General features: G+C 51.2%; 1 protein-coding gene across 2 annotated transcripts; it reads left to right on the top strand.

Moving 5' to 3' along the window:
• The first annotated feature begins 270 nt into the window (after nucleotides 1-270).
• On the top strand, nucleotides 271-26845 carry Znf385a (zinc finger protein 385A). 2 transcript variants are annotated; one of them, XM_051190091.1, is made up of 8 exons: nucleotides 271-417; nucleotides 7445-7581; nucleotides 20086-20196; nucleotides 22373-22535; nucleotides 24351-24593; nucleotides 24925-25094; nucleotides 25265-25360; nucleotides 25498-26845. In XM_051190091.1, the coding sequence occupies exons 1-8, from the start codon at nucleotides 408-410 to the stop codon at nucleotides 25726-25728; spliced, it is 1161 nt and encodes a 386-aa protein (XP_051046048.1). In that variant the 5' UTR covers nucleotides 271-407; the 3' UTR covers nucleotides 25729-26845. The 2 variants fall into 2 exon arrangements, with proteins under 2 accessions (XP_051046048.1, XP_051046049.1); XM_051190092.1 differs by lacking the exon at nucleotides 271-417 and adding an exon at nucleotides 6375-6495.
• The last annotated feature ends 720 nt before the right edge of the window (nucleotides 26846-27565 follow it).

The following is a 27565-nucleotide window of genomic DNA, read 5'->3' as shown; positions in this document are numbered from 1 at the left end:
CTCTGTCACTCCCCAGAACACTTAGAATCCTGGCCCCCTATCAGCCGAGAATGCGTCTTCCCGCCCTCAGACTGAGCCCCTCGGGAACCTAGGTATTTTAGTTTCCAGCCTCCTCCATCGTCTCACACCATCTTGTTCCCCAGCCTCAGCTAAAGCGACATCGTAAAGCCCAGAGATTGGGGGCGGCAACTGAAAGGCTGGAGGAAGTGGGAGGCGGCCAGGACGCCCCCTCGCGGAGCCCCGAGTACCAGGGTGCCCCCTCCGGTCTTCACCTGCTGTGGGCCCCGCCCCCGCTCCGCCTCGGCCCGCCCTGCTCCTCCCCGACTCCTCCTTCCCGTACCCCCAGTCCAGCCAGAACGGCCCCCGGGACAGAACGACGCGGAACCCCGGGCGCCTGGGTCCCCAGCATGATCCTCGGTGAGTGGTCTCTGCGACTCTGGGCTGCGGGCATCTGGTTCCCTCTCACTGGGTCACCTTCCCCCCCCCACTCCCCCGCCTCGGCATCGCGGTGACTGCGGCCGCCGGTCTGCCACCCGTTCCCCCTCCCCCCTCATCTGGCTGCACATCTGGGGTCCCCTCTTCCCCTCCTCCCCTAGCTGAGGCTTCTCCTGGTAATCTAGGGAGGGGCAAAAGGAAGGCCGAGAGAGTGAGACCCCCGCCCCATAATGAGACTATTGCGTATTCATGAGGCTCATGAATATTATAAGACAGTGTACGAGAGACTGGGGGAAGGGGCTGGTCCTGGCCTGGTGGAGTTGAGGTAAAGGTTCTGACCCGTCACCCCCAGCGCCTTCCCCCACCCTTGGCTTTGGCACTCCAAGAGCCTTCTGGGCCCAGGATAAGGGGGAAAGGAGGAAGTGGGGGGCGGAGGGAGAAGATGCTGGGTGTAGCTTCGAGGTGAGTGTGGTGGGAGGTGGGAACCTGACGGGTGAAGATAAGGGGGCTGGGTAAAAAAGCGGGTGGGAAACTGTCCATCCCGGGCTCTTGCGGCTTAGATCCTGTCTCCGCAGCCATCCTGCCCCGACACGCCGGGACCTGCCCCTCTCTCCCTGTGCCGGCTGCCTGGGCCCTTCTTCCCCTCTTCCTTCTTCCCTTTCATCCCAGACCTGGGTCCGGGGCTACTGGAGGCCGAGGGACGAAGGACAGTCGGAGTGGGGGAAGGGAAGTCCCGCTGGGCTCTGACAGCCAGCCCGTCCGCCTTGGCCACCCCATCTTCATGACCTACATCGGGAAGGGAGCCCCAGGGATGGGGGAGGAGAGGGCCTAGCTGTACTCTGGGCTCTGCAGCAGCCCCTGCTCACAACCCTGCCGCCACAGCAAAGCAGGGCCTGCTCTGACCTCTGACCTCCACCCTGGCTAGGCCGGTTCCGGGCCCCTGTTTACGGTGGAGCCCCCTACCACTCTTAGACACCTGTGGTCTCCCTGCCCCCATTGAGGACATTTGGCCCTATGCTGATGCCGGAGGCTCCCATCCCTCTCCCAAGACCCTCTGTCCTCTTTCCATTGACTATGTGCCCCCACTAAGTTCACTAGAGCGTTTCTCCACTCTGCCTTCCTTCCTCCCTCTAGCTGCGGGCTCAGCCTCTCATGACTTTCCTGCCTTGCTCCCGGCAGCTGGCCACCCATCACAGCTATTTAAATGAATGAGAACCAAGCCACCTCCTCCCCAAGGCTGTCTCTAGTAGGTGGTCTGCCCTTCTATGGATACTGTCCCAACACAGTTCAGACTCAGGACCCTAACACAGACTCCATATTCTGCCAGCCTGTGTGATCCCTAAGCTCTAGCAGTACCATGGGACAGCTGAAGAGGTGACCATGCTGCTTGCCCAGACCTGGCGAGGTTAAGCTTTATTTGCCCTAGTCAAGAGGCCCCAGAGAATTAGGTGTCAGAGACCTGGAGGAGCCCTGCCAACACCCAGCCACAAGAAGACTGAATCCAAATTCTCTGACATTGGACCCTGACACCAGCTGGCCTCCATCATTTCCCTAGAGGACGCTATAATTAACTCCTTCCTAGTGACAAGTCCACATAGGGGTGGGAGCCAGTAGTACCCCATACACCTTGGCCTCTCCACTCTTACATCCCAACCCTCTTTAAGAAGGAAGGGGGTGGGGGACTACCAGCCAGGACTCAAGACCCACCTTTCGGACCATACTAGAGTATTTGGGTCTGGATGGTAAGGTCACTGAGTCCTTTACAAGGCAGCCCTACACAGCTCAGCTGAACATGGTGGCTCATGCCCCAGCAAGCTCAGGGAGGAGGCAGATTATTGGGAGTTGAGGCCAGCCTGGGCTAAAGCGTTAGTTCAAGGCCAGCCTGGCCTACAGAGTGAGAACCTGCCTCCAAACAAAATTAAAACACACATAAGAATCAGGGCCTTGGCAGGGTACAGAGGTTGGTGGGGAGGGGAGGGATCTTTGTAAGCTCCAGGCCAGCCCGGTCTTCAGAGTGAATTCCAGAACAGCCAAAGCTACACAGAGAAACACTGTCTCGAAGGCAAAAAAATAAAAAAATAAAAAATCAAGGTGTTGAGGTTCAAGATGGCATTTGTGAGTTCAGACTCCCTGGGCTGCCACCATCCTTTGCAACTAACTCCCGGGTTTAGTGAGGGGCGGGAGCCTGGAGAGGGCGGGCCCTACCATTCAAGGTCTTCAGTCAGCCCCTCCCATCCTAGGTACCGCCTCCCTCAAGGCCCCACCCCCACCCACATATACCCCGAGGTTATTAGGGCCAGTGTTTTTAGTTGTGCATAATCATCCCCTTGTCTCTTTCATCTTTAACTTCAAAGCCTTTCCAGTCCTCAGCCTGCCTTCCGCCAGGATGAAGGAATTGAGGCAGAGGGGACAGATTCATTGGACTTGACCAAAAGGATAAGACAGTGCTTCCCCCACTAGCCTGACCCTGATTTGGGGCATTTCTGGGAAAGAAGCTAAAAGGTTTGAAGGAGAAAAGAGATGTTTGGCATCAGAGGCTGATTCCCAACTTAGCCCCAGAGTGTGCCTTTCACCACCATGGGCCTAATCATCCACAGCCCCAAGACCAAAACCACTCTCATTTCACTTGTGAGACAGTCACTAAATCACAGCCCTGCCCTAAAGCCTTCCCTGATCCTGCCCTACCCAGATGGGCCACTCCCAGAGACAGCTCAGTTCATGGCAGACTCACCCGCCCAGACTGTTCCCATTCTCTACACCAGACCTGCCCAGTCCACCCAAGAAAGCCCAGGAGCCACGACTCAGGACCTGGCCATGCCTTTTAGGGGAGGAAGGAAAAGAGAAGCCCTCACTGAGATGCAGGAAGCTAGGTATGGCTTGACTGTGGAATACAGAATACAAGAGGAAGCTAGGTATGGCTTGACTGTGGAATACAGAATACAAGCAAAACGCCCAGAGCTAAACAGGGTTTTTGGAACGGACAGGTGGATGCCTGGATGCTGCCCAAGGGTCTGCAAGCTCACCCCTCTATAGTACCTTGGAAGCTGTCTTGAATGTAACAATCCCCCATGGAGCGGGGTGGGGCTGTGTCTGCTGGAGATAATTACACTAATGAGCTTCCCTCTAGAGTGGCCTGCAGAGCCCGACCCTAACTCCTCCCAACCCTACCTCACCTGGGTGCCACACGTAAACACAAGCACACAGTTTGTTCTCCTTCTCTTCCTCCAATCCTGAAGCCCTCACCCCCACATGACAAAGCCTTGGATTTGTTCCTTTTCCTCCTCTTCTTTTTTGTTTTCCTTTTCTTTTCCAGTCTGACCAGAAAAACATAATGTTTGAAAACTTTACTTAGGAACAAGACCCATCCAAATTCCCCACTTGCTGTGTGACCTTGGTCTACTAATGCCCCCTATCTGAATCAACTGTCATCATTTATCATAAACGAATTCATTTATTCAGCAAACATTTATTGAATGCTCAGTGTGTCGTGCCAGCACTTTACACAGACTCGTTCAATCTTGTCATCAACTCTAGGAGGCAGGTACTGTTATTCTAGTTTGACAGATGAGAAATGAGAGTGAGCAAGTCAGAGAAACCAGCTACTACTCAGCCAGTTAACACAGTGAAACCATCTATCTCATGGGAGACTGTGTAGTCTGGTCAATGAATAAGCCTCAGGAGGCTGGAGAGATGGCTCAGCAGTTAACAGCACTTGCTGCTTTTGCAGAGGATTTGAGTTGGGTTTAGTACCCATATGGTGGCTCACAACCAACAGTTAGTTAACTCCAGTTTCAGGGGATCCAGCACCCTCTTCTGGCCTCAGGGGATACCCAGCACACACACACACTGCACTTTGATACATGCAAGCAAAGCACTCATACACATAAAAATAAAATAAGTAATTTTTAAAATGCCAGTTGTGGTAGTGTACACCTTAATCCAAGCACTGGGAAGGCAGAGGCAGGCAAATGTCTGTGAGTTTGAGGGCCAGCCTGGTCTGTGTGTCTGTATAGATAGTGGATGCCAGGACAGACAGACAGACAGAGAGAGAGAGAGAGAAAAGAATAAGCCAGGCCGTGGTGGTGCATGCTTTTAGTCCCAGCACTCGGAAGGCAGAGGCAGGCAGATCTCTGTGAGTTCGAGACCAGGCTGGTCTACAAGAGCTAGTTCCAGGACAGACTCCAAAGCCACAGAGAAACCCTGTCTCGAAAAAAGAAAAAAGAAAAAGAAAGAAAGGAAGAAAAGGAAAAGAAAGACAGAAAAAGAATAAGCTTCAAAAAGTGGCAACTATTTTCCTCAGAAAAGGGTTGATATGCCTGAGGCTGGAGCCAAGAGCCCCGGAGTGAGGTACCAGGAATTGAACCCAGAGCCTCCCACATGCTAGGCAAGTGCTGCACCACTGAGTCTCAGCCTAGAAGAGCCCTGTTCCTGCTCACCCAACCCCTAAGATGTCATCTACCCCTCTCCCACCCCAGATTTCAGAGTGCAGGGGCTCTGAGAGTCTGGGGACAGTCCCCCACTGGCTCCTGCCTCCCTTCCTGCACTCTGCCCTCATCCCACCCCTTTGGCCTACTTCTCTTCTCACCCCAGCCCTGCTCCACATCAGTTCCCGGCTACAGAGAGCTGAGTGGCTTCTGTCTGTTCTCCTCCATCTCTCTCTCCTCCTCTAAAGCTAAATGAGGACTCCACACCCAGGAAAAGCAAGGAATAGCTTTGCCCATTCTCTGCTTAAACCAGATGCAAGCCTGTGCTCAGCTCTCCGATTCAGCGTTAAATGAGAGCCCTCTGGGAGCAATGTAGCGGAGGAAGAATTTGCTAGAGTGCGACAGGTCTTGATTTGACTCAGCCCTGATACTTAACGCTGTGTGCTGTGTGACATCAGTCAAGTTTTTTAACCTCTCTGAGCCCCAGTCACCTCACATACTCAATGGAAGAAATAACACTGGTTACTTCATAGAATCACAACCATCTCCCAAACTATCTCCAGGGTTCCATGTGATAAGACTCCTGCTCATAGACTGGTACTTAGTGGTTCTTTGAATGCTTCTCTGTGGCTTTTTCTGGAACTCATCTGTCTCCTCTAAATTGGATTTTGGGAGTGGGATCCTAGAGAGTTGACAGCCAGGGACAAGGTCAAGGAGCCAAGCCGTAATACGTGGTGCCCTGGTGTGGAAGTGTCAGCCCCAAACCAGCTGCTGGGAGTGGGAGCAGGGGACGCTGCGAGAGCTAGCACTCGGGTTTCTCTCACCATTCCTGAGGCTCGTTAAGGTTGCCCTGGTGTGCCAGGCAGTGAGGAGGGGTGGGGCTCAGGGGAGAGGCCTGAGAGGAGACCAGGAAGAAGAGGTGATCAGTCTGTCTGTCCCTGTCTTCACCTTCATCTTTCTCACCTTGTGTCTCTGCCCTTCCCACTTTCCAATCTCAGACCTTTCTGTGCCTGTCCCTTTTCTAGTCACCTATTCCTGCTCTGCCACTCGTATCTCTCTATGTATATTCTCCCTCCCTCCCTCCCTCTCTCTCCCTCCCTCTCTCTCTCTCTCTCTCTCTCACACACACACACACACACACACACAACACACCATTCCAAATGTAAAGTATCAGAAGAGGAAATGGACAGGAGGCATTCAGACCCCCAACAGTTCAAAGGCCAAAGGAAAACATCCTATCATCTTCTTCGGGCCTTAGAATTTGGAAACCAAGCTCCCAGCAGCTTTGACCCCTGTCTGCCTCAGGCACACTGGCCTCCAGTCTTGGCATTGGGTGGAAGAGACAGACCCCTCCAGACCTTTCTGGACCTCATTCCCCACCCCCAGCTGTGCCTGAACCCTCCCCACCCCCTCCCTCTCGCTTCAGATTCCCCTAATCCCTGCTCCCCCGCCCTCCCCTCTGCCCCACTTTTCCAGGCCTCTGATTGGCTGATTCTACTGACTGGGCTGGGGGAGGGGGATGGCAAAGGAAGGGGGCAGAGGGCAGAACCAAGGGAAGGGGACACTGTCAGGCCCAGGCCCCTAGGGGGCCAGGGCCAGACCACTGCCTGGGGGCAGCAAGTACCAGCTACCGAAGGTATGACAGGGGTGTCTCTACGGAGGGAACAAGAAAGGCCTGGGAACCCACTACCCTAGGAAGGTCAAGGGAGGTCCAGGGCCAGGCATGCAGTCTCTTGGTCTGGTCTTTGTTCCAGAAACCCCTGCTGCTGGCGGAGAGTGCTGGAGTAGTGGAGGGCAGCAGGAACTGCCCAGCTGGTGGACAAAAGCCTCTTCAGAAGGAAGCTGGGCCAGCAGAAACCCAGAGGGTCTTGAGTACCTTTGAGCTGGGTCCTTCAGGACTCTAGGGGGAAGAGAAGGTTTCAGGGGTGCTACTGAATGGCTAGCTGCACTTTCATTTCCCCTTGGGGTCACATGCAGGCCCTGCTCGCCCCAGAGGCTTTGGCTGATGTTCCTCTTGCAGGGCTGGAACTGAACCCACCCGGTGAGACTAAATGGGTTTGATAGGACTGAGGGGGCTACAGGAGGGCTCAGAGCAAATGGCACCCAGAGAAGTATGACTTGAACAGCATCATGACTTAGGGAGTCAAATGCAGCAGCCTCTTCAATGTCCCCTTCTGGACAGTGAGTTAAGTCACCCACTTGATTCTGTCCTGGAGATGCAACAAACCTTCAAATACCCGGGGAACTCCAGACCAGAGGTAGGAGTTAGGGATTCAGAGTCGGTCCAGGGGCAGAGACTGTCTGCAGAGGACGTCTAGGCTTTCCTTGGGTCTGTAAAAAGCCTAACAGGCTTGGGGAAGGAGGCAGTAGAAGGGGGAAGTGAAAACCGCCCAGAAGGGAAGACCAGCGTGTCCCCAGGCCCACAGTGGGTCTGCTCCGGGAGCAGCAGGGGAAGTGTGTGGATGGTTCACACTCTGGGGGCACACTTCTGAGCATAGGAGCCTCATCTAGTAGTGCTATGAACTTGGGTGGGGCTTACAAGCTTCAGTCTTCCTACTCCTCAGAATGTTTCCTCTGCCCTTCAGGCAGCCTGAGCCGGGCAGGGCCCCTCCCTCTGCTCCGGCAGCCCCCCATCATGCAGCCCCCAATGGACCTCAAGCAGATCCTGCCCTTTCCACTGGAGCCAGCCCCAGCCCTGGGCCTCTTCAGCAACTACAGCACAGTGAGTATGGTCCATTTGTCTCTCCTATGCCCCATGGCCCTGAACCCCCATTGCACTTCTAGGCCTAACTCATCCTGGTTTCCTGTGACCCTGTGTTCCTCACATCTGGTCACTGGGTGGCAAGCATTTGCTGACTCTTTGGTGCTATAGTAACTACAATAACAACAGAGTATTTTCTGAGCTCCCTCTGTCACCCAGGCACTGGTCTGTCCCATTCACCCCTCTGCAAAGTGCTCAGCCATACAGAGAATAAGGACGCTTAAGTGGTGATGTCCTAGGGAGTAAAAGAGCTGAGGATACTGGGTTGGAGAAGAGGGAGGAGTAAGAAGGTTAGCACAGCTGTGGGGGTTTTCCTTTGTGTGTGTGCATGTCCTGTAAGTTTGTATGCTTGTGTGCAACATGACACATATGCAATTGCACAAGTGTAGAGGACAGTGTTTCTGCCATGCTGTGTACTCCGAGCTAGTTAGCCTGTGAGCTTTCAGCTCCTCTCTTCCCATCTCACCATAGGGGTGCTGGAGTTGTAGATGCGCACCACGGCATCTAGCTTTTAATGATGGTCCTAGAGAGCTAGCTCAGATCATCAGGCATACACAACTACTATTTAACGTACCGAACCATCTCCAGCTCTCTAGAGCACACAACTAGGTGGGTAGGATCAGTTTGTTGTAGAACTTGGAGGGGTGGCAAAGTCATCAATAATTAATAAGAAAAGAAACAGAGAGCTACTGCCCATTCTTTAGCAGGGAAATGCCTTGCTTGGTTAGAGTTGTGGTTGAGGAAGATGACTGTGGTAGCCAACGAAGGGGACGAAAGCTTGAGGAGGCTGTCTGGCCTTACAAGCCTTAATGAGCAGTAAGAATGAGAAAGAGAGGAAGGGAAGACTGGTGAGATGTTTTCAAGGAAATATTGACCCACCATGGTAACCAAGTGGCGTTGAGGGGATAAGGGAGAGGAGGTAGTTCAGCTAAGGATGAGTCCAGGGCTCAGACCTATGACTGGGAGGAAGAAATCACCCTGACAGAGACAGCCTAGAAAGGTAGACACTAGTATTTCTGTTTGACAAATGGAGTGGCAGAAGCTGAGTCTCAGGAAGGTTTAGTAACTGGTGGACATTGGTTGACACAATATGTGCCCAAAATGTAATTCAGACAAGCCCCAAATGTGCTGCTTAATATTGCATAAATGAGGTGTGGTGGGGCACACTTGCACTCGGGAGATTTACAAGTTCAAGACCATCCTCAGCCTAGCACACCTGAGACTCTGTCTTTAAAACAGATAGAGAAGGTTCTCTTTAGCCCATAGCTGCAATCCCCAAACTCCTTCCAGAAACCTAAACCAGCATTTGCATTGCATTCTGACTTTTACCAAGTGTTTGTCACATCTTAACCTTTACATAATGCTTTAGGGTGACTGTTGTTGTTAGCCTCGTTTTACAGAACCTAGCACTGACTGTATGAATGCACTGTCCTAGACCCATGCTAACAGGAGGGTAAACTGAAGACTGGTCTATCTTAGTGACCTTATATCCAAGGGGGAGAGAGGCATGCATGCAGCAAAGCAGAAGAAAGGTCATCAATATTGTCACAGAAACACTAACAGGGTTGTGATTTCACCTGGGTGTGGGGGTGCACATCTGTAATCCCAGCACACACAAGGGAGAGGCAAAAAATCAGGAGTTTAAGGTTATTTTCAGCCATATAGCAAATTTGAGGTCAGCCTGAATTGCATGAGACCCAGTCTCAAAAAAAGTGGGTGAAAGGGCTGAAAATACAGCTCAATGGTAAAGAACTTGCCTAGCATGAGTGAGTCCCTACATTCGATTACAAGCACAGAAAAGGAAAAAAAAAATTAACACAACTTAATAAAAACACAGTATTAAGCCGGGCAGTGGCTCAAGCCTTTAGTCCCAGCACTCGGGAAGCAGAGGCAGGCGGTTCTCTGTGAATTCGAGGCCAGCCTGGTCTACAGATCAAGTTCCAGGACAGGCTCCAAAGCTACAGAGAAGTCCTGTCTCAGAAACAAACAAACAAATACAAAAAACATAGCATTGAATATATATTATATTCTCATAACTGTACCGTGTTGAGGCATAGGAGTCAGTTGGTCACTGCCCATGGTTTAGTAGAATTAACAGCAAGTTAACTATAACCTAATGAATATTGAAAGCACTGAGCTTGCATCTGAGTGCAAGGGAGTCAAGCAGGATAAAGGAAAGGAGAAGAAAAAGACTTAACCTAGCTGGGACCAAAAACTCAGGATTTTGACTCTGAAGAATCATTGGTAGTTTTTATTTTGTGTTGTGCTTGCTTTTGTTTTTTGAAATAAGGTCTTACTATGTAGCCTGGACTGGCTCCAAACTCTTCGGGATTCTCCTGTCTCAGCCTCCCAAGTACTGGGATTTCAGACATGTATCACCAACACAAAAAATAGATTATCTCCAGGAAAACACTTCATATACATAAAATAGAACAAAATAAGATCAAACGAAGGGAGGTAGCCATAGAAAACATTCCAGATTGAATCAAATCACATGAACAAGAGCTAGAAAAGAACATTCTGGCAAAGTACAAGTGAGCTGGTGTCATTAGAGCTCAAGGGCCAGGAATGCCATCCCCTATCTAACACTACATTCTTGTTAGTCTCAGCAGTCCTAGTATTGTCCCATCTGTAGATGAAGAACACAGAGGTTAAATGACGTATCTGGGACTCATCCTTAGCCTCTCTGGGGTCGGGATTACAGGTATACGTTTGCCACTCCATTGAGCTGTAACCTGGGGTTTCTTTCCCTCTATTGTTTTTGTTTCTAGTGTCTGTGTGTGCTGACACTCTTACCCCATGAGCGGGAAGGTTGGAGAACAACTTTAGGAGGTAGTTCTGCCCCTCCACTGTGGGTTTTTGGACTTGAACTCAGGTTGTCAGGAATGGCAAGCACTTCCATTCACTCAGCCATTTTGCTGTCCCTACCGTGGAACTTCCAACTCCCAACAGTTCCGTGATGCCATTGCTTCTAGAAGATATAGTTAAAGCTGTGACCATAGCAAGCTGAGACTGTAGCTCAGAAGTAGAACTCTTTACAAAATATTTTGTATTATCTTTAGCTATGCATATGTTTACACAGTGGGCATATGTGCATGAATGCATGTGTTTGTGGAGACCAAAGATATTGATCCCCGAAGCTGATGTTACCTCACATGGGTGCTGGGAATGGAACTCAGGAACTCAGGTAGGGCCTCAGGAAAAGCATCAGATACTCTTAACTGCAAAACCATCTCTCCGGGTCCCTCAGAAGTAGAGCTTCTACCTGTGATGTATGAGGTCCTGGGTCCAATCTTCAGCACTACATTAAAAAGAGAAACTAAGCCAGGTATTGGTAGCACATGCCCTTAATCCCAGTACTCCGGAGGCAAAGGCAGGCATATCTCTGTGAGTTCAAAGCCAACCTGGTCTACAGAGCTACTTCCAGAACAGTTAAGGGTGTTACACAAAGAGACCCTGTCTCAAAAACAAAAACAGAAAAACAAAAAGAAAAGAAAAACTAATAATAATAAATGAATTAGGCATGGTGGTTACACCTGTAACTATAGAACTCAGGAGACAGAGCAAGGGGGTCAAATGTTCCAGGCACACCTGAGCTACCTAGCAAGATAACCTCAAAAAAAAAAAAAAAAAAAAAAAAAAAAGCTGGCAGAAGGGGGTGAGACTGCTCAGTGGGGCCTGAGGCATTTGCCATGCAAACCTGGTGACCTGAGCTCAACCCCTGGAACCCACATAAAGGTGGACCAGAGAACAAATTCCACAAGGTTGTCTTTTGGCTAACACATGTGCACCCCTCCCCGCCCCCACATATAGTAATAAAACAAAATAAAAAGCTTCAAGCCAGGCCTGGTAGCACTGTATTCAAGAAGCTGAAGTATGAGGCTGGAGTCATCAAAAGGAAGGAAAGAGAGACAGAGAGAGAGAAGAGAAAGAAAGGGGGAGGGAGGAAGGAAGGAACCAAACAACAACAAAAAACTAAGAAGGATCACAAGTTCCAGGCCAGCCTGGGCTACAGAGTGGGGCTCTGTTAAGAGAAAGTGAGGGGGGATGGGGAGAAAGATGGCTTAGTGCATAAAGCTGCTTTTCATGAAGCCTACGACCTGAGTTCTAACCCAGGGACCAACATGGTCAAAGGAGATACCTGATTCCAGTACACATACATCCACGGATAATACAAATTAAAATGTAATTTTAAAGAAAAGAAAAGAGTAAATTATGAAATAGCAGGTACTGTTATGAAACTAAAAGGGGGATATTTATATGTTTATATGTGAGTACTGGGATGTTCACAGGATGGATACCCAAGAAATCACAAGTGATGCCACTCTGTGAGGGAAGGGGAATTTACAGTCAGGAACAGGTGTACAGGTTTTTAAAAGACTTACTTCTATAATTTTAAATTATGTTTATGTATGTGCCAGTATGTGAGCATATGCATGAGTGCAGGTGCCTGAGGAGGCAAGCCAGAGCCATCAGACCCTCCTGGAACTGAGGTTACAAGCCACTGTGAACCACTCGATTGATGTAGGTGCTGGAATCAGCCCTCAGGTATTCTGGAAGAGCCCCACATACTCCTAATGTTGAGTCTTCTCTCCAGCCTAAGATATAGGGTTGTCTTTGTTTTGCTTTGTTTGTTTGATACAAGATCTAACTATGTAGCCCCAATATGCCTGGGATTCATTATACAGACTAGGCTGGTGTAGAACTCACAGAAATCCATCCTCCTCTGCTTCCCAAGTGCTGAGGTTAAAGGCATGTACCATCTCACCTGGTTCTGAGGTGGGTTTTGCTGTTGTCTTGTTTCTTAAATATTTATTCAGGGAGACGGCTCAGTGGTTAAGAGCACTTGTTCTTGTTGAGTTCCCTGCTCACAACCATCTGTAACTCCAGGTCCAGGGAATTCGATGCCCTCTTCCAACATCAGTCATACACACAGAGCCCAGACATACATGCAGATAAAATATTTGTAACACACCAGATGAAAATATTTAAAAGTATATTATTGATAATATTATTTTGTTTGTGTATGTGAGTGCAGGTGCAAGTGTGGAAGTCAGAAGAAAAACCAGGAGTTGATTCTCTCCTGCCATCTTGTGGGATACAGGGATCAAACTGAGCCGGTCAGGCCTGCTATGGAGATGGCACCTTCCTGAGGGTTTCTCTGTGTAACAATCTTGGCTGTCCTGGAACTCTCTCTGTAGACCAGGTTAGCCTTGAACTCACAGAGATCCACCTGCCTCTGCTTCCTGAGTGCTGGGATTAAAGGTGTGCACCACCAATGCCCCAAATCTTCATTATATAATCATCTTTTGTCACTCGTGAACACTGGATCCAGGACTCAATGAGTGATAAGTGTGTAGATGCTCGAATCCCTTGTATAAAGTAATCTGATACTTGCAAATAACCTACATACCTGCTATACAGTAAATTGTATCTGGTTATCTATAGTACACAGTACAAATGTATTTGTTTAGGGAACAATGACAAGGAAAAGAAAAAGTGTGGGGATGGCAAGATGTGCCTCCAAGGGTGACGGTGCTTGAGTTTAACCTCTCAGCCCACATACTAAAAGAACAGAACTTGGTCCGGTGGTGATGGCTCACACCATTAGTCCCAGCACTCGGGAGGCAGAGGCAGGCAGATCTCTGTGAGTTTGAGGCCAGCCTCACCTACAAGATCTAGTTCCAGGACAGCTTCCAAAAAAAGAAAAAAGAACGGAACTGATTCTTGCAGGTTGCCCTGTGACCCTCACAAGCTCACAAGCACACTATGGCATAAATGTGTGCACAAGAGGTCTTCCATATACAAATAAATAAATGTAAAAAAAATACTGCAGTCAGGATGCAATATATGAGAAGAATAAATAAAACTTAAAAGCCATTAAGGGAAAATACTGTGCAAGTTCAATACAAGCATGACTTTCTCAAATATTTTCAGCATACCATCAGGCAAGTCCACAGGCTTGGACCTCAGAATATGGAGAGCCAACTTTATAATCTTGTATTTTGAATGGTTTTGTTTTTTCAAGCGTATTTTGTTGATGTTTGGTACTTAAAATGCGTTGTTAGTGTGTACATCTGTACGCACATACTGCAGTATGCAGTGGAGGCCAGAGGCCAGAACTCAGATCCTCAGACTTGCAGAACAAGTTCTCATACCATCTAAGTTGTCTCACTGTCCCCTCAGCCCCTTTGTTTTTAACTTTTGTTTTGTTTTGTTTTGTTTTTTTGAGACAGGGTTTCTCTGTGTAACAGCCCTGGCTGTCTTAGAACTCACTCTGTAGACCAGGCTAGCCTCCAGCTCAGAGATCCACTGTTTCTGCCTTTCTGGTGTTGGGGTTAAAGGTACATGCCACCACCATCCAGCTTCTTTTGGCTTTTTGAGACAGCATCTCACTGTGTAGTCCTGGCTAGTAGCTAGCCTGGAATTTACTATTGCAGATCAAGCTAACCTCATATTTGTGGTGATCCTCATGTCTCTACCTCCCAAGTAATTTGAATCATCACATCCAGCCTTTGGAACTCTTTTGTTTTGTTTTTTGAGACAAGTTCTTACTATGTAGCCTAGACTGGCCTCTTAACTCACAAAGAGCCTTACACTTTGGGCTTCTGAGTTCTGGGATTCCAGGAAGAACTACTGCTCAGCAGGCTTTCTTCTATTAAATTATCCATCTGACAATTGCTTTATCGATCTAGACAGACCTCACTATAGATACCTAACTGGTCTGGAACTTACTGTGTAAACACACAGAGACCACCTGCCTTTCCCTCCTGAGTACTAGGATTAAAGGTGTACACTACCATGCTAAGCTTGCATTTTATTTTATTTTATTTTATTGTGAGGTAGGCGTGGGGATGCCAATGTGTGTATGTGGGAGCTAGAGAATAACTTGTGGGAATTAGTTTTCTTCCTTCCACTGAGTTTTCTCCCTCTACTGTGTGTCCTGGGAGTTGAACTTAGGTCATCTGGCTCAGCAGCAAGGGCATTTACTCAGTCACACACACTTTTAAAGTGCAGAATAGAGAACTAGTCAGGATGTGTTTAGAACCAGGTGTGGTGGTCCAGCACTCAGAATGCTGAGTTGAGAGGGTCACTATGAATTTCAAGCCAGCCTGGGCTACATGGTGAGTTCCAGACCACCCTGAACTAAAGTAAAACTTTGTCATAAGAAAGAGAGAAGACTTGGGATATAGGTTTGTGGCACTGATAAGCGTGAGCTCTTAAGTTCAAGCCCCAGTACCTTAGAAAGAGTGAGCAGATAAATTATAGTTAATAAAGCCACCAGTGTGAATAAACCTGGGAGCATAGCAGGGTGGCAAACAGCACCATCCTTAGCATCTGACTTCCAGGATATAAATTAATGTTGCAACCTCCTGGCTTTGAACCCTTAGGCATATCATTTAACCATCCTGAACCTTAAATTTACCAACTATAAAATGAGATATTGGTGAGGCATGACAGTACATACCTGTAATCCCAACATTTAAAAGGCTGAGGCAGTTGGTGGTGGCTCATGCCTTTAATCACAACACTCCAACAATAGGAAGGCATAGGCAGGTGGATCTCTGTGAGTTCCAGGTCATCCTAGTCCACCTAAGGAGAATAACAAGTTCAAGGACAAATTTGCATACATAGTAAAACTGTCCAACAAATAAACATGGGTGGAGAGCAGTACTGATTGGCAAGGCCATGTGTGAATTGTATTACAAAAGCATAATGCCCAGCACAGAGTTAGTGCTCAATCAAAGCTTTGCTGCCTGGTCACTAGTTACTGCTACTGTTATTTAAGGGAAAGAAGGAAAGGGAAGGTGGGATGGCCAAGAAAATAAGCTGAATTGCACTGGAAACAGGAGCCAGCAGCTGGAGGGATGGGAAGGTAAGTCTGTTGTGTAGAGGTGGAGAGGACAGGGGAGAATGTCAGGCAGTGTGACAGTTTAGACTCTGCAGAGGACTAAGGACTGCAGAAAAGCTGCACACGTGCCTTCGGAAGGACTGTGCAGCAGCTAAGTCTGTGGCTTTGGAGTCAGGCTGCCCAGGTTTAAATTCAAATCCCAGTTCAGCCACTTACTAGCTTATGACCTTGGGCACATTATCTAACCTCTCTAAACCTCAGTTCCTTCATCTGCAAAGTAACGATGATAATAATAGTACTTACTTCAAATCGCGGTTGTGATGATTAAATTAGATAATCCAAGGAAAGAGCCCAATGCAGAGCTGGCACATTCCAAGGGCTCAATCAACAGTAGGTGATAGTGTTGGAATTATGGCAGTCTCTGTGTGTGTGGATTAGTACCTCCCTCTCTCTCTTACATGGGTAGTTCTGCCCCTCAGACACTTTTATTATCTTCTCTCATTCTCCCCCTGCTCAGTCCACTGTTTGCCTTTGCTCTTGGACATCCGTCACTGGCTCCCAAAGTCGGCCTTTCTCAAACCAGTACCCAGCTTCATTCTCTCTGGTCTCTGCTCTGGGTGAGATGGGAGCTATGAGACCCAGAGACAGAGGCCTTGTCCTAAAAAAAAAAAAAAAAAAAATGAGGTGTCCTGGCAGTGGGGGGATTCTTTGGCCTTCTCTGTGCTGTCGCACTTGGCCACCAGAGGGCAGCAAGTGCACGAAGCGTAGCTCAGCTCTGGGAACCTGGTGCCTGGGCAGGTGGAGAACCCAGGAGAGGAGGTGGGAAGAGGTTAAGAGGCGACGCCCGCCCTCTGAGGTCGCTTCTGCTCAGGCAGCCCCAGGCCTTACCAACCAGAGAAGTCGCTGAGAATCTTGGTACCCGGGCTTGGTTTCCCACCCATGTGAGCTAAGTGACTTGTTAAAGGCTGGGTCACAGGGACTGTGCGCCGAGAAAGCTGGGAAAGGGTTGTTTAGGAAAAGCTGTTAGCAGAGGAGAACGGAGCAGGGCGGAAGGGGTGAAAGAAAGGACAGATAGATGTCTGAGCTAGACAAATACGGTCATGCACAGGACCGGGACGGTCACTGGACCCAGGAAGGAACCCAAGTGCTGGTAGCCGAGGTCATCAGGTCAATGCCCCTGCCGCTTGGCCGAGAGGCCCCGAGCCGGAACAAGGCCTTTCCTGGTAGCAGTGTCTGGTCGCGGTCCCCAGCTTTCTCCGCGGGAGCCCCCAGGCTCGCCTCTCGCGTGCCCTGTCCCCGCCCCCGGTCCCGGCCCGCCCTCGGCCCCGCCTCCGGGGCGGGCTCTGGACCGACCGGCGCCGCCTCCCCTCCTCCCAACCAGCCGGGCCTCACAGCCCCGAGCCGCCCGGGCAACGAGCGCCGCGTCCCCGGCCCGCCCGGCCGGCCAGGCTCGGCCCCCGCCTGGGTTGCCACCCCGGGCCATGGAGTCGCGGCCGCCAGGGCCCCGCAGGGTAAGCCACCCGGTCCCTCCCTCCCCGCCCCCGCGGCTGCCGCAGCGCCCCCCCACCCCATCCCCGCCCGCCCTGCGGGGCCGGCCACCTCTTCTCTCGCCCAGTCCTCGGCTGTCGCCCATCCCCCACGCGGCGCGGCCCTCACCGATCTCTGAAGCCCAACTGGCGCCCCCGACTACTGCCACCTTGCTGGATACGCTAGCCTCTGCCTCCCAGGTTCTCGGGATCCCCCAAATCTCAGACTTGCCATCGGTCTCAGATCACTACGCTGCCCCAGACCTCTCTTCTCCAGCCTCGCCCTCTCCCAGCAGCCCTTACCCACCTGCTCTTTGGACACCCTCGCCTCCCTCTTTCCCGTGCCAGTCCTGTCTGCTCAGGTCTTCCCACCCCTGCCATTCCATCCATTTATTTCCCTTGTCGCCTTATTTTGAGGGGTGGGTGGGGTAGGGAAGTGGGTGGTTGAACAAGGGGTAGTGGGTTCCACACGATAAAGAACGGGGAGAGGAAATCTAACCATAGCAGACCCCCCTCCTGCTCTTGGTCTGGTTTCGCTCCTTCCTTGCTTGCCCTTCCCTCCTTGCCCGATTTCGTTTTGCCCCAGCTTCAGGGAGCCATCCCCCTTCACCACTGTTGGAGGGCGGGTTGGAGAGGACCTCTTTGGAGAGTTTACCAGGCTGTGTCTAGGGTCTCTATGAAACGGGCCTTGGGAAATGCTGGCCTCCACCTTTCCCTAGGGAGCATTCATCTAGGTCACCGGGGCCTCCTGACCTTGGTATACAGGAGCACCTCAGTGGCTCACATTCCACTTACTTGGGGACTGGGCCCTGAGCCCTCACCTTCAGCTAGCAGTCTCCTCAGTCCCTAGATGAGAGGGTGGGGCAGGTTGGCCAGCTCAATTCCTTGTTCCCCTCCCCAAGCTTTTCACCCCTGAAGAGGGACCTGGCTGGAACCTAGACTGTTGGGGGATAGAGACTGGGAGAGTCCAAAACTCAATCCTTGTGGTCCTGGACCCTCGGACCTTCCTGGGAACTGACTGGAGTGATGGTACAGACTGCTCTCGCCTCTCCATCCTATTCTCTCTGTACTGTTTTCATACGACTTAGGTTTCCTGGGCCAGATTAGGTTTCTGTTTGGGCAGAATTCCCATTCCCCACCCAGCATGTGAGGAAGCCCAGGGCTCATGAGAACCCTGGGACAGAGTTGGGTGGGGGTGTCTCTGAAAAGGAAGGACTGAGGCGTGGAGACTAGAAGCTGAGAGCAGCAATCTGTCTCCCCTCTCTGATTAAAGCCTGCCCCCAACTTAGTCTGTCTTCCTTTCTGCCAAACATATCATACATTTGTACAGATAAACACACAGCTGAAGATTACACAACCTGACCATTCACAGTGTCAGCAAAGCCCCCAATGCATAAATATTGATCTTCAAGTGATACACACAGTAAATGGCAACTCATTTCACACTCCACCCGTGCACAAACTGATCGGAGCCTGTCTAGGGCTCATGAGTGTACACACACTCTTCTGCTCTTTGACTTTTCCCTGTACGTGACTGGGGCTTTCAAGAAGTTTGTGGAAGGTGAAGATGATCACTAAGAGGGGCTGCTTATGGTCAAGAGCAGGCCAAGAGACTGACAGTTGTCACACTGGTTATCTGGAGTGATGGCTCACTCAGTTATGGCTCCAGCATCCACTATTACCAAAATGGGACAGACACAGGTCAGCACTCAGTTCACTGGAACCCTGAAGCCCCCTTCCTGATAATAATTCCAAGCACCTGAAGAGACTACTGGGGGAGGCAGAGGGAAGATTCCTATTCTATCCCTCCTATTGTCTCATGGAAAACCCTAAAACCTGAGCACAGAGAAAGACTCCAGTGAGTTGATAAGGACCCCCTTATCACCAGGAACTGTCTTAACGCCCACCCCTTGGGTTTCGGTCCTAAGTTGTTCTGAGAGGTCCCAGCTATTTCTAGTCTCTTCAACCCTGGCTGCATCCCTGTCTCTTCCCTCCCTGGCTACCAGGGTGAAGGGCGAGGACTGCTCAGAGAGGTGGCTCTGTGCTTCTAGGCCCCTGGCTGTATCCCTTGATAGCAGAAGGCTTCAGGGAAGCTCCTGTCCTCCCCCAACCACACACCTCACGTGAACTCTTGACCAGAGACTGCAAGGACATTTGCTGACCCAGGGTGAGCAGAGAGGGTTCTCATACCTACAAACCCATCAGCTCTTCTCTGAAGCCCTGCTGATGCTGATGGGGAGAGAGGTTCAAAGGTCCTAGGCACACTCGGACCCAAGCTCTTCCCATTTTCCTCTTCCCTGTTCTTCAATGGAACCACCAGTTCTCTCCCAAGTTCTTGTATGCCTGTTAGAAGCTGCTGACTTAAAGAGATTCAGAACCTCCAGGTAGTGGTGGTGGTGCCATTACACGCCCTTAATCCAAGCACTCAGAGGCAGGCGGATCTCTGTGAGTTGGAGGTCAGTCTGGTTTACAGAGAGAATTTCAGGATATCCAGGGCTACAGAAACCCTATCTTGAAAAAAACAAACCAACCAAAAAAAAAAAAAAAAAGGTGTTGGGGATATCCAGAACCTAAGTGTGTTCGGGTGCAGTGGAGCCCAGAGACAGGATGCTGGAAACATCTGTCTCCTGGGACCAAAAGCTGAACTTGGCAGACAGTTGTACACCAGGGTGGGGCCAAAAGGACTTGGGAGCCCCAGAACCTCTGATGCTTTGGGACTGTCTGTTAGCGGAGATAGGTCAAGGTAACAGACAGAACTGAACCCTCTTGGTGTGTCGAACCAGAGTAATAGTCCAGATCCAACTGCCAGATCTGCTGTTAATTCATGGTCTAGCCTTGGACAGACCACTTTTACTTCCTGTGAAATGTGAGCAATGGGGCCAGTGAGCTCTTCAGTTCCTTTCCAGGACCATGAAGATTGGTCTGGAGAGAACCAGAAAGCTGAGGCTCAAAGCACTTAAGCGTGTTGAAGCCTCCTGAGGCAGGGGGCTTAAGAACCTTGGCTCACCTCAGCTCAGCTGCTGTGGGGAAGTGGGGTGATAAGTGAGTCTGTGCAGGTTCCTGGCTCACTCTACCTAACACCCACAGATGGACCCTGTACAGAAGGCTGTGCTCTCACACACATTTGGAGGACCCTTGCTGAAGACCAAGCGGCCAGTCATTTCCTGTAATGTCTGTCAGATACGATTCAATTCTCAGGTAAGAAGGGCAGCCGCTACCTACCGGTGAGTAGGGTGGGGTGGGGCACCGGTGGGAGCTTGAGGGAGGGCCAGTGAGGGTGTTGAGAAAGAACAAAGAGTAGGAACCCTGCAATGGGGAGGGAGTTAGTGGAAGACACTTGAGACAAGTGGTCTCTGTGTAGTTGCTTGTGTGTGGTAGAGATTTAGGGCCTTGCACACAGTAGGCAAGTGCTATGCCTCCGGGCTATGTCTTCAACCCTTTTTCTTTCTTTTTCTTTAGATACAAGGTTCCTTTGTGCAGTCTTGGAACTCATTCTGTAGACCAGGCTAGCCTCAAACTCACAGAGATCTGCCTGTCTCTGCCTCCCAAGTACTGGGATTAAAGGTGTCTGCCACCAACACTCAACTTTTTTTTTTTTTTTTTTTTTTTTTTTGAGATAGGGTCTCTCTACATACTCATTAGCTGTCCCAGAACTCATTAGCATGTGCCACCACACCCAGACAAGCTTCTGGCACATACGTGTGTGTGTGTGTGTGTGTGTGTGTGTGTGTGTGTGTGTGTGTGTGTGTGTGTTCGAGACAGGGTTTCTCTGTGTAACTTTGGAGCCTGTCCTGGAACTAGCTCTGTAGATCAGGCTGGCCTCAAACTCACAGAGATCCACCTGCCTCTGCCTCCTGAATGCTGGGATAAAAGGTGTGTGCCACTAATTCCGAGCTCTTTTTATATTTTTTATTTTGAGACATGGTCTCAGAAGTTTCCTAGACTAACCTCTAGCTTACTCTGGCCTGGGCAGGCCTTGAACTTTCAACCCTCCTGGCTCAGCCTCATAAGTGGCAATGGCTACAAACCTATGCCACCATACCTGGATATCACTATGTGTTCTGGCAGAAAGTAGACAAATTCTCTAAGGCCACCTGGCCCCTTTGTCCCTTGGAGCTGGAGCATTCCCTGCTCAGAGTCCCTGGAAAGACAAGAATCAGGGAAGGTGTGTGGCCTCTAGCCTTCTATCCTTAGGTGCTGAGCTCGGTCTCTTTGGCTCTCCACAGAGCCTAGGTCCCCTTTGGCATCTACTAAACCACCCTTCCCACTTCCCCCCAACCTCCCACTTACCTCCTTTCTCTACTCCCTTTCTAACCTCCCTCCAAATCACATTGAGGAGAATCCCCCCAGATTCCCTCCCTCTAAAGCCCCATCAGGACTTCTATTTAGTCCAGACTTTGTAGGGTACAGGTCCTAAAAGCTTTAGTAGAAAAACAGCAGATCCTTATTCTGCTGAGCAGGGGAAAAGAAAACATATGTGTCTCTACACAGCACATGTACACACATGCACAGGCTGGTGCATACTGCTGGGCCCTGTACACCAAGGCTCTACTATCAATTTTGTTTTCTTGCCCATCCACATCTTTATTTCTACCCCTGTTTAGGTGACCTTTTGACCCCAGCATTATACATTCCTAGCTTTGTACAAATGGGAGAGGAGGCGATGGACAGGCAGTGGGTAGATGAAGCAAACTAGAATCAGGCCTCATTGCTTGGACTCCAGGCACCCTCTCCTCCACTCTGACTCTATTTGCTGCTAGAGGGAGCAAGATTGGAGGGATAGAAAGCCAATAACAGGCAGCTCTCTCTTCTTTTTACACTCCCCCCTTTTTACCTCCCCCATAAAGTGTCTCTGTTTTGACAGCTGTCTCTGCTTCTGTCTCCTGTCTCCAGAGCTGGGCTTGAGTCCAGGGTCCTCTGAGGTGTCCACAGAGGCTCCAGGGAAAATGAGGCCTAGAAGGAGTATCAGGACAGAGCTAGTGAAAACAGCAGAGCAGGATCCTGGGCAGAAGAACTCAGGCTCCTAGGCCGGTGTCTGAGATGCCTACTAGTTATGTGTTCCACCTCCCCCAATTTTCAGCATTCTCTTGAAGGCTTGAGGATCCCCTCCCTCTACTCAGGACTAGTCATTAGCCAAGTCTTGGGTGTGGTGATGGAGTGTAGTCTGGACTAGGTCAGGATCCAGATTCCCAGGGACTCCAGCTTGAGAAGCTCATCACAGCCATAACTAGCCGTGTCAGCATGGGCTCTACACAGCGGGATACAGGCAGAGCATACTACAGCCTGCTGAGCCCACCCTGAGACCTGGAGGAGCTCTGTAGGATGTAGTAGATGAAAGGTGATCTCAGACTGTGTTCTTCCTCCATCCTTGAAGAGCCAGGCAGAGGCACACTACAAGGGTAATCGCCATGCCCGAAGAGTCAAAGGCATCGAGGCTGCCAAGACCCGAGGCAGGGAGCCTAGTGTCCGGGAATCAGCAGACCCAGCTCCAGCAGGCAGCACCCCCCCAAGTGGGGATGGTGTAGCCCCTCGTCCAGGTGTGTCTGAATCCCCTTCACACTTCTCAACTGACCTCTGTCTTTCTGTTCTTTCCCAATCCCAGAACTCCCCATCTGCTCCTCTCCCCGCTCAATCCCCACTCCCACTGACACTGAAGGTGAGTCCTGGAGCCAGGCATAGTGATGTCAAAATTCCATCCTGTCACCCCACCCACCCCTGCATCAGCTCTTTTCAACAGAGTCCCTACTGTCTGTCCTCTCCACTGCCCAGTGACTCAGCTAGGGGCTAGGGTGAGGCTGCCTGGTAAGCCTCCCCAGGAACAGGGAGGCACCCATCTGATCCATATGAAGCCCCTCTATGCCAGCCAAAGGGACTAGGGACATCAGAGCCCTACCAGCTTCCCTGGAAACTGAGGCCATGTGCTATAAGAATCCCTAAATGATCTTGGATGGACGAGTGGACTCCTTGGAGCCAAGTTAAGAAAGAAAAACTTGAAAATCTTTAGGGTCTTTTTCGGCTACCAAGAGTGACTCCACATTTCTTTGCTCCTCATGACTGCTGGCCATCCTTGACCATACTTCTAAGGAACTGGGACTGAGGGAATACAGGGACAGAAAGATATCAGTTATGGCCAACTCCAACTCCAGAGAGACCTAACATTCCCCTTGTCCTCATTTCCTCTTATTTTGGCCTGTCCTTCTTGCCCCACCCTAAAAATAATGAGAAACAGGCCTCTATAACACCAGTTTAGGATTCAGGTCTCCACTGTGGATATAGACACCACACACACACACACACACAAACACACCTACCTCTGGCATTCAAAGATGTAGGGGCCAGGCCTGATTTGTAACTGTGCTCTGGCTGCTTCTGAGTCTGATCATCTTGACTTAGTGTATTAACACCTCTATAGAGTAAGGGTGAGTAGAGCTGGTGATGGTGACAGTTAACACTTCTTGCCTACTGCTGTTGTAGATGCCTTACACCCATCAACACCTCATTTAGTCCCTGCACACTTTCTGAGGACACGGGGTAGATATTGTACACACACTGCTTTTTATAAACCATGACATCCTGTCCAGTTTGGGATGAAGATGTGCTGTCTGGTTTGGAATGAGGATGGAGGATGTCATGAATGAATAGGAGACACACAGGATGGATCCTAGGATGGACAAGCACACCCACAGGGATTAGGAATTCTTCCATCTTCTCCTACTCCCACCACAACCCTCCCCATGACCCGGAAACTGGATCAGCTGTTGGAGCAAGAGTGGGAGTGCTAGAGTTTCCCCTGCAGAAGCAAGAACCCTGTGCAGAGGCCTGGGGCCTGTGCATCTTTAATGGAGCCATGAATTATAGAGCAGCCTGGATCCCTGCTTCCTCCCTCTTCGGTTCTTGTTTCTGTTTCCCTCTGCTATGCTTACATCTGCCTCTCCTGACTTTTCCTCCTCCTGGTTCTGCACCCTCCTGTCGTTCCTTAGTGTCCTCCTTGAGGGCCTGGAGGGGTTTGTGAAGGGGTTGTCATGGCAGGAAGCCCAGGCTGGCCAGCAGGCCATGGTGGGATTAATCCTTGGTTTCTGCCTTTCCCCCTGGCTGGGCAGGCTGCCAGCTTTACCCTAAAGGTAGCCTGGTTACTCCTTGGCTATCCTCAGCTTTGGGGGAGTAAGCCAAGCATTGCAATCACACACCCAGCCAGTGGCAGCTGAATGGAATTTGGCTGTGGCCCAGGGCATGAGAACATGCATGTTGTAACAGGGCGGGGACTGGCTCCTGGGCCCTTACCCTTGAGGAAATGGGGGTGGGTCTGCCCATGAAGAGCCATTTGGGATGACCCCATGTTTCTTCCCCAACAGTTTCCATGGAGAATGGCCTGGGTCCAGCTCCAGGATCCCCAGAGAAACAGCCTGGCTCCCCATCCCCTCCCAGTGTTCCAGAGTCTGGACAGGGTATAACCAAGGGTGAAGGGGGAACTTCAGCCCCAGCTTCCCTGCCTGGGGGTAGCAAGGAAGAGGAGGAGAAGGCTAAGCGCCTGCTCTACTGTGCACTGTGCAAGGTGGCTGTGAACTCCCTGTCCCAGCTTGAGGCACATAACAAAGGTATGGATCCTCTGTTAGCAACCAGTCTCCTGTCCTCAGCTCACTCCCACCCCCACTCTGCATCCTATTTCCCCTGCCTTCTAGCACAGTTGGGTCCTCTAAGACCTACCTGCCTGCCTCCTTTCCCAGCCATCTCCTCTATTCCTTTGTGTCTTACTTCCTCACTCACCTTCCCTTTCCCCCAGACCCCTTTGTTTTTGGGAAGTGTTCAAAGGGCTCCAAAGAAATCCATAGTTACCATTCACACATTATAACTGGGAAGGTGGGCATTTGAGCCTGGAAGGCCTGTACAGTTTTTCATCTGCCCTCATCTCCTGCCTCCGTGGGCCAGGTACTAAGCACAAGACAATTTTGGAGGCCCGAAGCGGACTGGGACCCATCAAAGCTTACCCTCGGCTGGGGCCTCCCACTCCTGGGGAACCAGAGGCTCCTTCCCAGGACCGAACCTTCCACTGTGAGATTTGCAATGTCAAGGTCAATTCGGAGGTCCAGCTGAAGCAGGTGAGTCCTACGCCCATCCCAGGGTGTCTAAGGAATTTGACCCATTGAAGGGAAGGGAACTTAAGTAAACGCACTCAAAAGGAAGTATGGGTGGATGTTTAGCTGTGGTCCTGCCTCTGGGGGTTACTTTTTGCTAAAAGCTCACAGCCCTACTACCCACTGCACCGCAGCACATATCCAGTAGGAGGCACCGAGATGGCGTGGCCGGGAAGCCCAACCCTCTACTGAGCCGTCACAAGAAGCCTAGGGGCACTGCGGAGCTGGCGGTGAGGCCTGGATGCTGGGGAATTGGGCTATGGGAGGACTCAGGAGAATTGGAAAGGGATCTGGACAAGCCGGCAGAAGTCGGGCTTGCCGGACCACTGGCCCGATCTCTGTGTCCCTCTCTCTCTGCCTGCTGCAGGGCACACTGACTTTCTCCAAGGAGCTGCCCAAGTCCCTGGCAGGTGGCCTGCTCCCCAGCCCCCTGGCGGTAGCTGCGGTGATGGCCGCTGCAGCAGGCTCCCCGCTGTCCCTGCGCCCAGCTCCAGCCGCACCTCTTCTGCAGGGACCACCGATCACACATCCTCTACTCCACCCGGCCCCAGGACCCATCCGAACTGCGCACGGACCCATCCTCTTCTCCCCCTACTGACCTCAACCCTGAACCCCCTCCCATTGAATCCCCCACCTCCAGCCGGGACCCAGGCCTCCGGGCTCCCAGCCCGCCCCTCCTCCCGGCGCTCCCTGAATGGTCTCTCCTTCCCCCCGCCCCGAGGTACGGGGTTCCAGGAAAGGGGAGGGGTAGCGGGGGAGGGGGGGCTTAAGAAGGGGGGGAACACCCCAGATCTCAGGGAACCCCGCCCCCTGTCCTTCCCTCTCCCCTAGAAGAGAGGGGGGCCGTCTCACCCCCCGAGCCCCCTCGGAGACACCCCCTCCCAAAAGCCATGTCCATCCAACCCTTCCCCTCCAAACCTAGCACAAAACGGGGTTCACAAGCCATGGTCGGGGCCCGGGGGGAGAACATGGATTTTCTTGGCAATAAGCGGACTCTGGGACTCCGGCCCCCCTACCCCAAACTAAAGCGCTTCCGTGAACAAACCCGTCCTCCGCAGGGGGAGGGGAGCAGGCGGGATCCTGGGTCCCTCGTAAGCACTTTGGTTTTACCGCCTGCAACCTCACTGTGCCCGCCCCGCACCATGCCCCACCCCCAGGTCCAGTCGGACCCATCACAGGGGGCAGCACTCGGGGGCATCTCAAGCACTTGGGTGGGACCAAGGAGATGCCCTCATAGACCCTTCCCTTGCCTTCTTCCTCCCCGGTCCGGGTTCCATTCTTTTCACCAGCACCCATCGCCCAAGGGGTACCAAGGGGGGCAAGGGGTGTCCAGTCCAAGTCCACCCCCGCCTCGCCTTCCGCAAAACTGTGAGCAAAAAGCAATAGAAGCCTCGCCCCCGCCCCTCCCCTTTCCGCAGGATTTGCCGTCTGTAGCCTCCCCATCCCAATCCCTAGACCTCATGGCTGCCCCCTCCCGTGACACCTCCACTGCACAACTCGGGCGGGGGCGTGACCCCCAACCTGTCCCTTCTGTGGTTTCTGTATGGTCAGCCCTTCCAGCGCCGACCCGGGATGGGGACCGGCCCCACTGGCCCTCCCCTCCCCATGGACTCTTTCTGCTTGACAATGTAGCAACCCCGGCCCCCTACCTTCGCCCTCCCCTTTTCCCTTTCCTTGACAATAAAGTCTGGATTCGTTCTGCCCTCCGCGCCCAAGACTCAAACTGTCTTTGCTTGCTGTTTGGTGTGCAATTCGCTTGGAAGTTGTGTCTTATGGTGAGAAAGCCCAACACCCAAGAAGAGGAACGGGAAAAACGAGATGGGAAGAGGTTGTGTAAAGCCAGCAGGGAGAGCCTAGGAGTCTCAGTCCGCACCTAGCTTATGTAAACTTTAGATAAACTTTAGAGAGGGAATCCTATTGGAGTTCGTCTCGGGGACTGCAGCTGAGGCCCTTGAGAATTCGCTACAATTCCACTAGGCGGCGCTAAAAACGAAGGAAAATGAGTCTTCGTTCCGTTAGTGTTTCTTGCAATTCTAAGGAAAAGGGAAAACCCAGACAAAGGAAAGATCCTAGGCTTTTGTGTCTATATTTGGGGACCCAAAACAAACAGAGGAATCAGGCATGAGCCTCATATAACTGACCCTTGCATCCGTCTTGTCCTGTATGAACCTCAGTTTTCTACCAGCAAACATGCTTGAGTTAAGGATCCTCGGGATCCGGTATCCAAGCGCACCGAGGCTATGTCATCTACAGATCTACTACAATAATCTCTCATCACACCCCAAGCGGCCTGTGTCTTGGGACACTTGGTGTCTCTCAGGGTGCCTCTTCAACTGCAGAATCCAGCCCAAACACATAATCCAAGAACTGTGAGTTCCCTCTCCACCTCATCATCTCATGCCATCCAGCTCTACTGGGTTGTGGACAAGAAAACA

Source organism: Phodopus roborovskii, unplaced genomic scaffold (assembly GCF_943737965.1).
Source record: "Phodopus roborovskii unplaced genomic scaffold, PHOROB, whole genome shotgun sequence".
Taxonomy (NCBI): domain Eukaryota; kingdom Metazoa; phylum Chordata; class Mammalia; order Rodentia; family Cricetidae; genus Phodopus; species Phodopus roborovskii.
The sequence above is the reverse complement of the archived record's forward strand: the minus strand, read 5'-3'. Positions and strand labels throughout refer to the sequence as shown.

What these genes read in the sequence shown, in the direction of transcription:
- Znf385a (XM_051190091.1), top strand. An exon ending in TCTTCAGCAACTACAGCACA is followed by an intron (nt 7,582 to 20,085) that starts GTGAGTATGGTC and finishes TAACACCCACAG; the next exon opens with ATGGACCCTGTACAGAAGGC. An exon ending in TGGTGTAGCCCCTCGTCCAG is followed by an intron (nt 22,536 to 24,350) that starts GTGTGTCTGAAT and finishes CTTCCCCAACAG; the next exon opens with TTTCCATGGAGAATGGCCTG.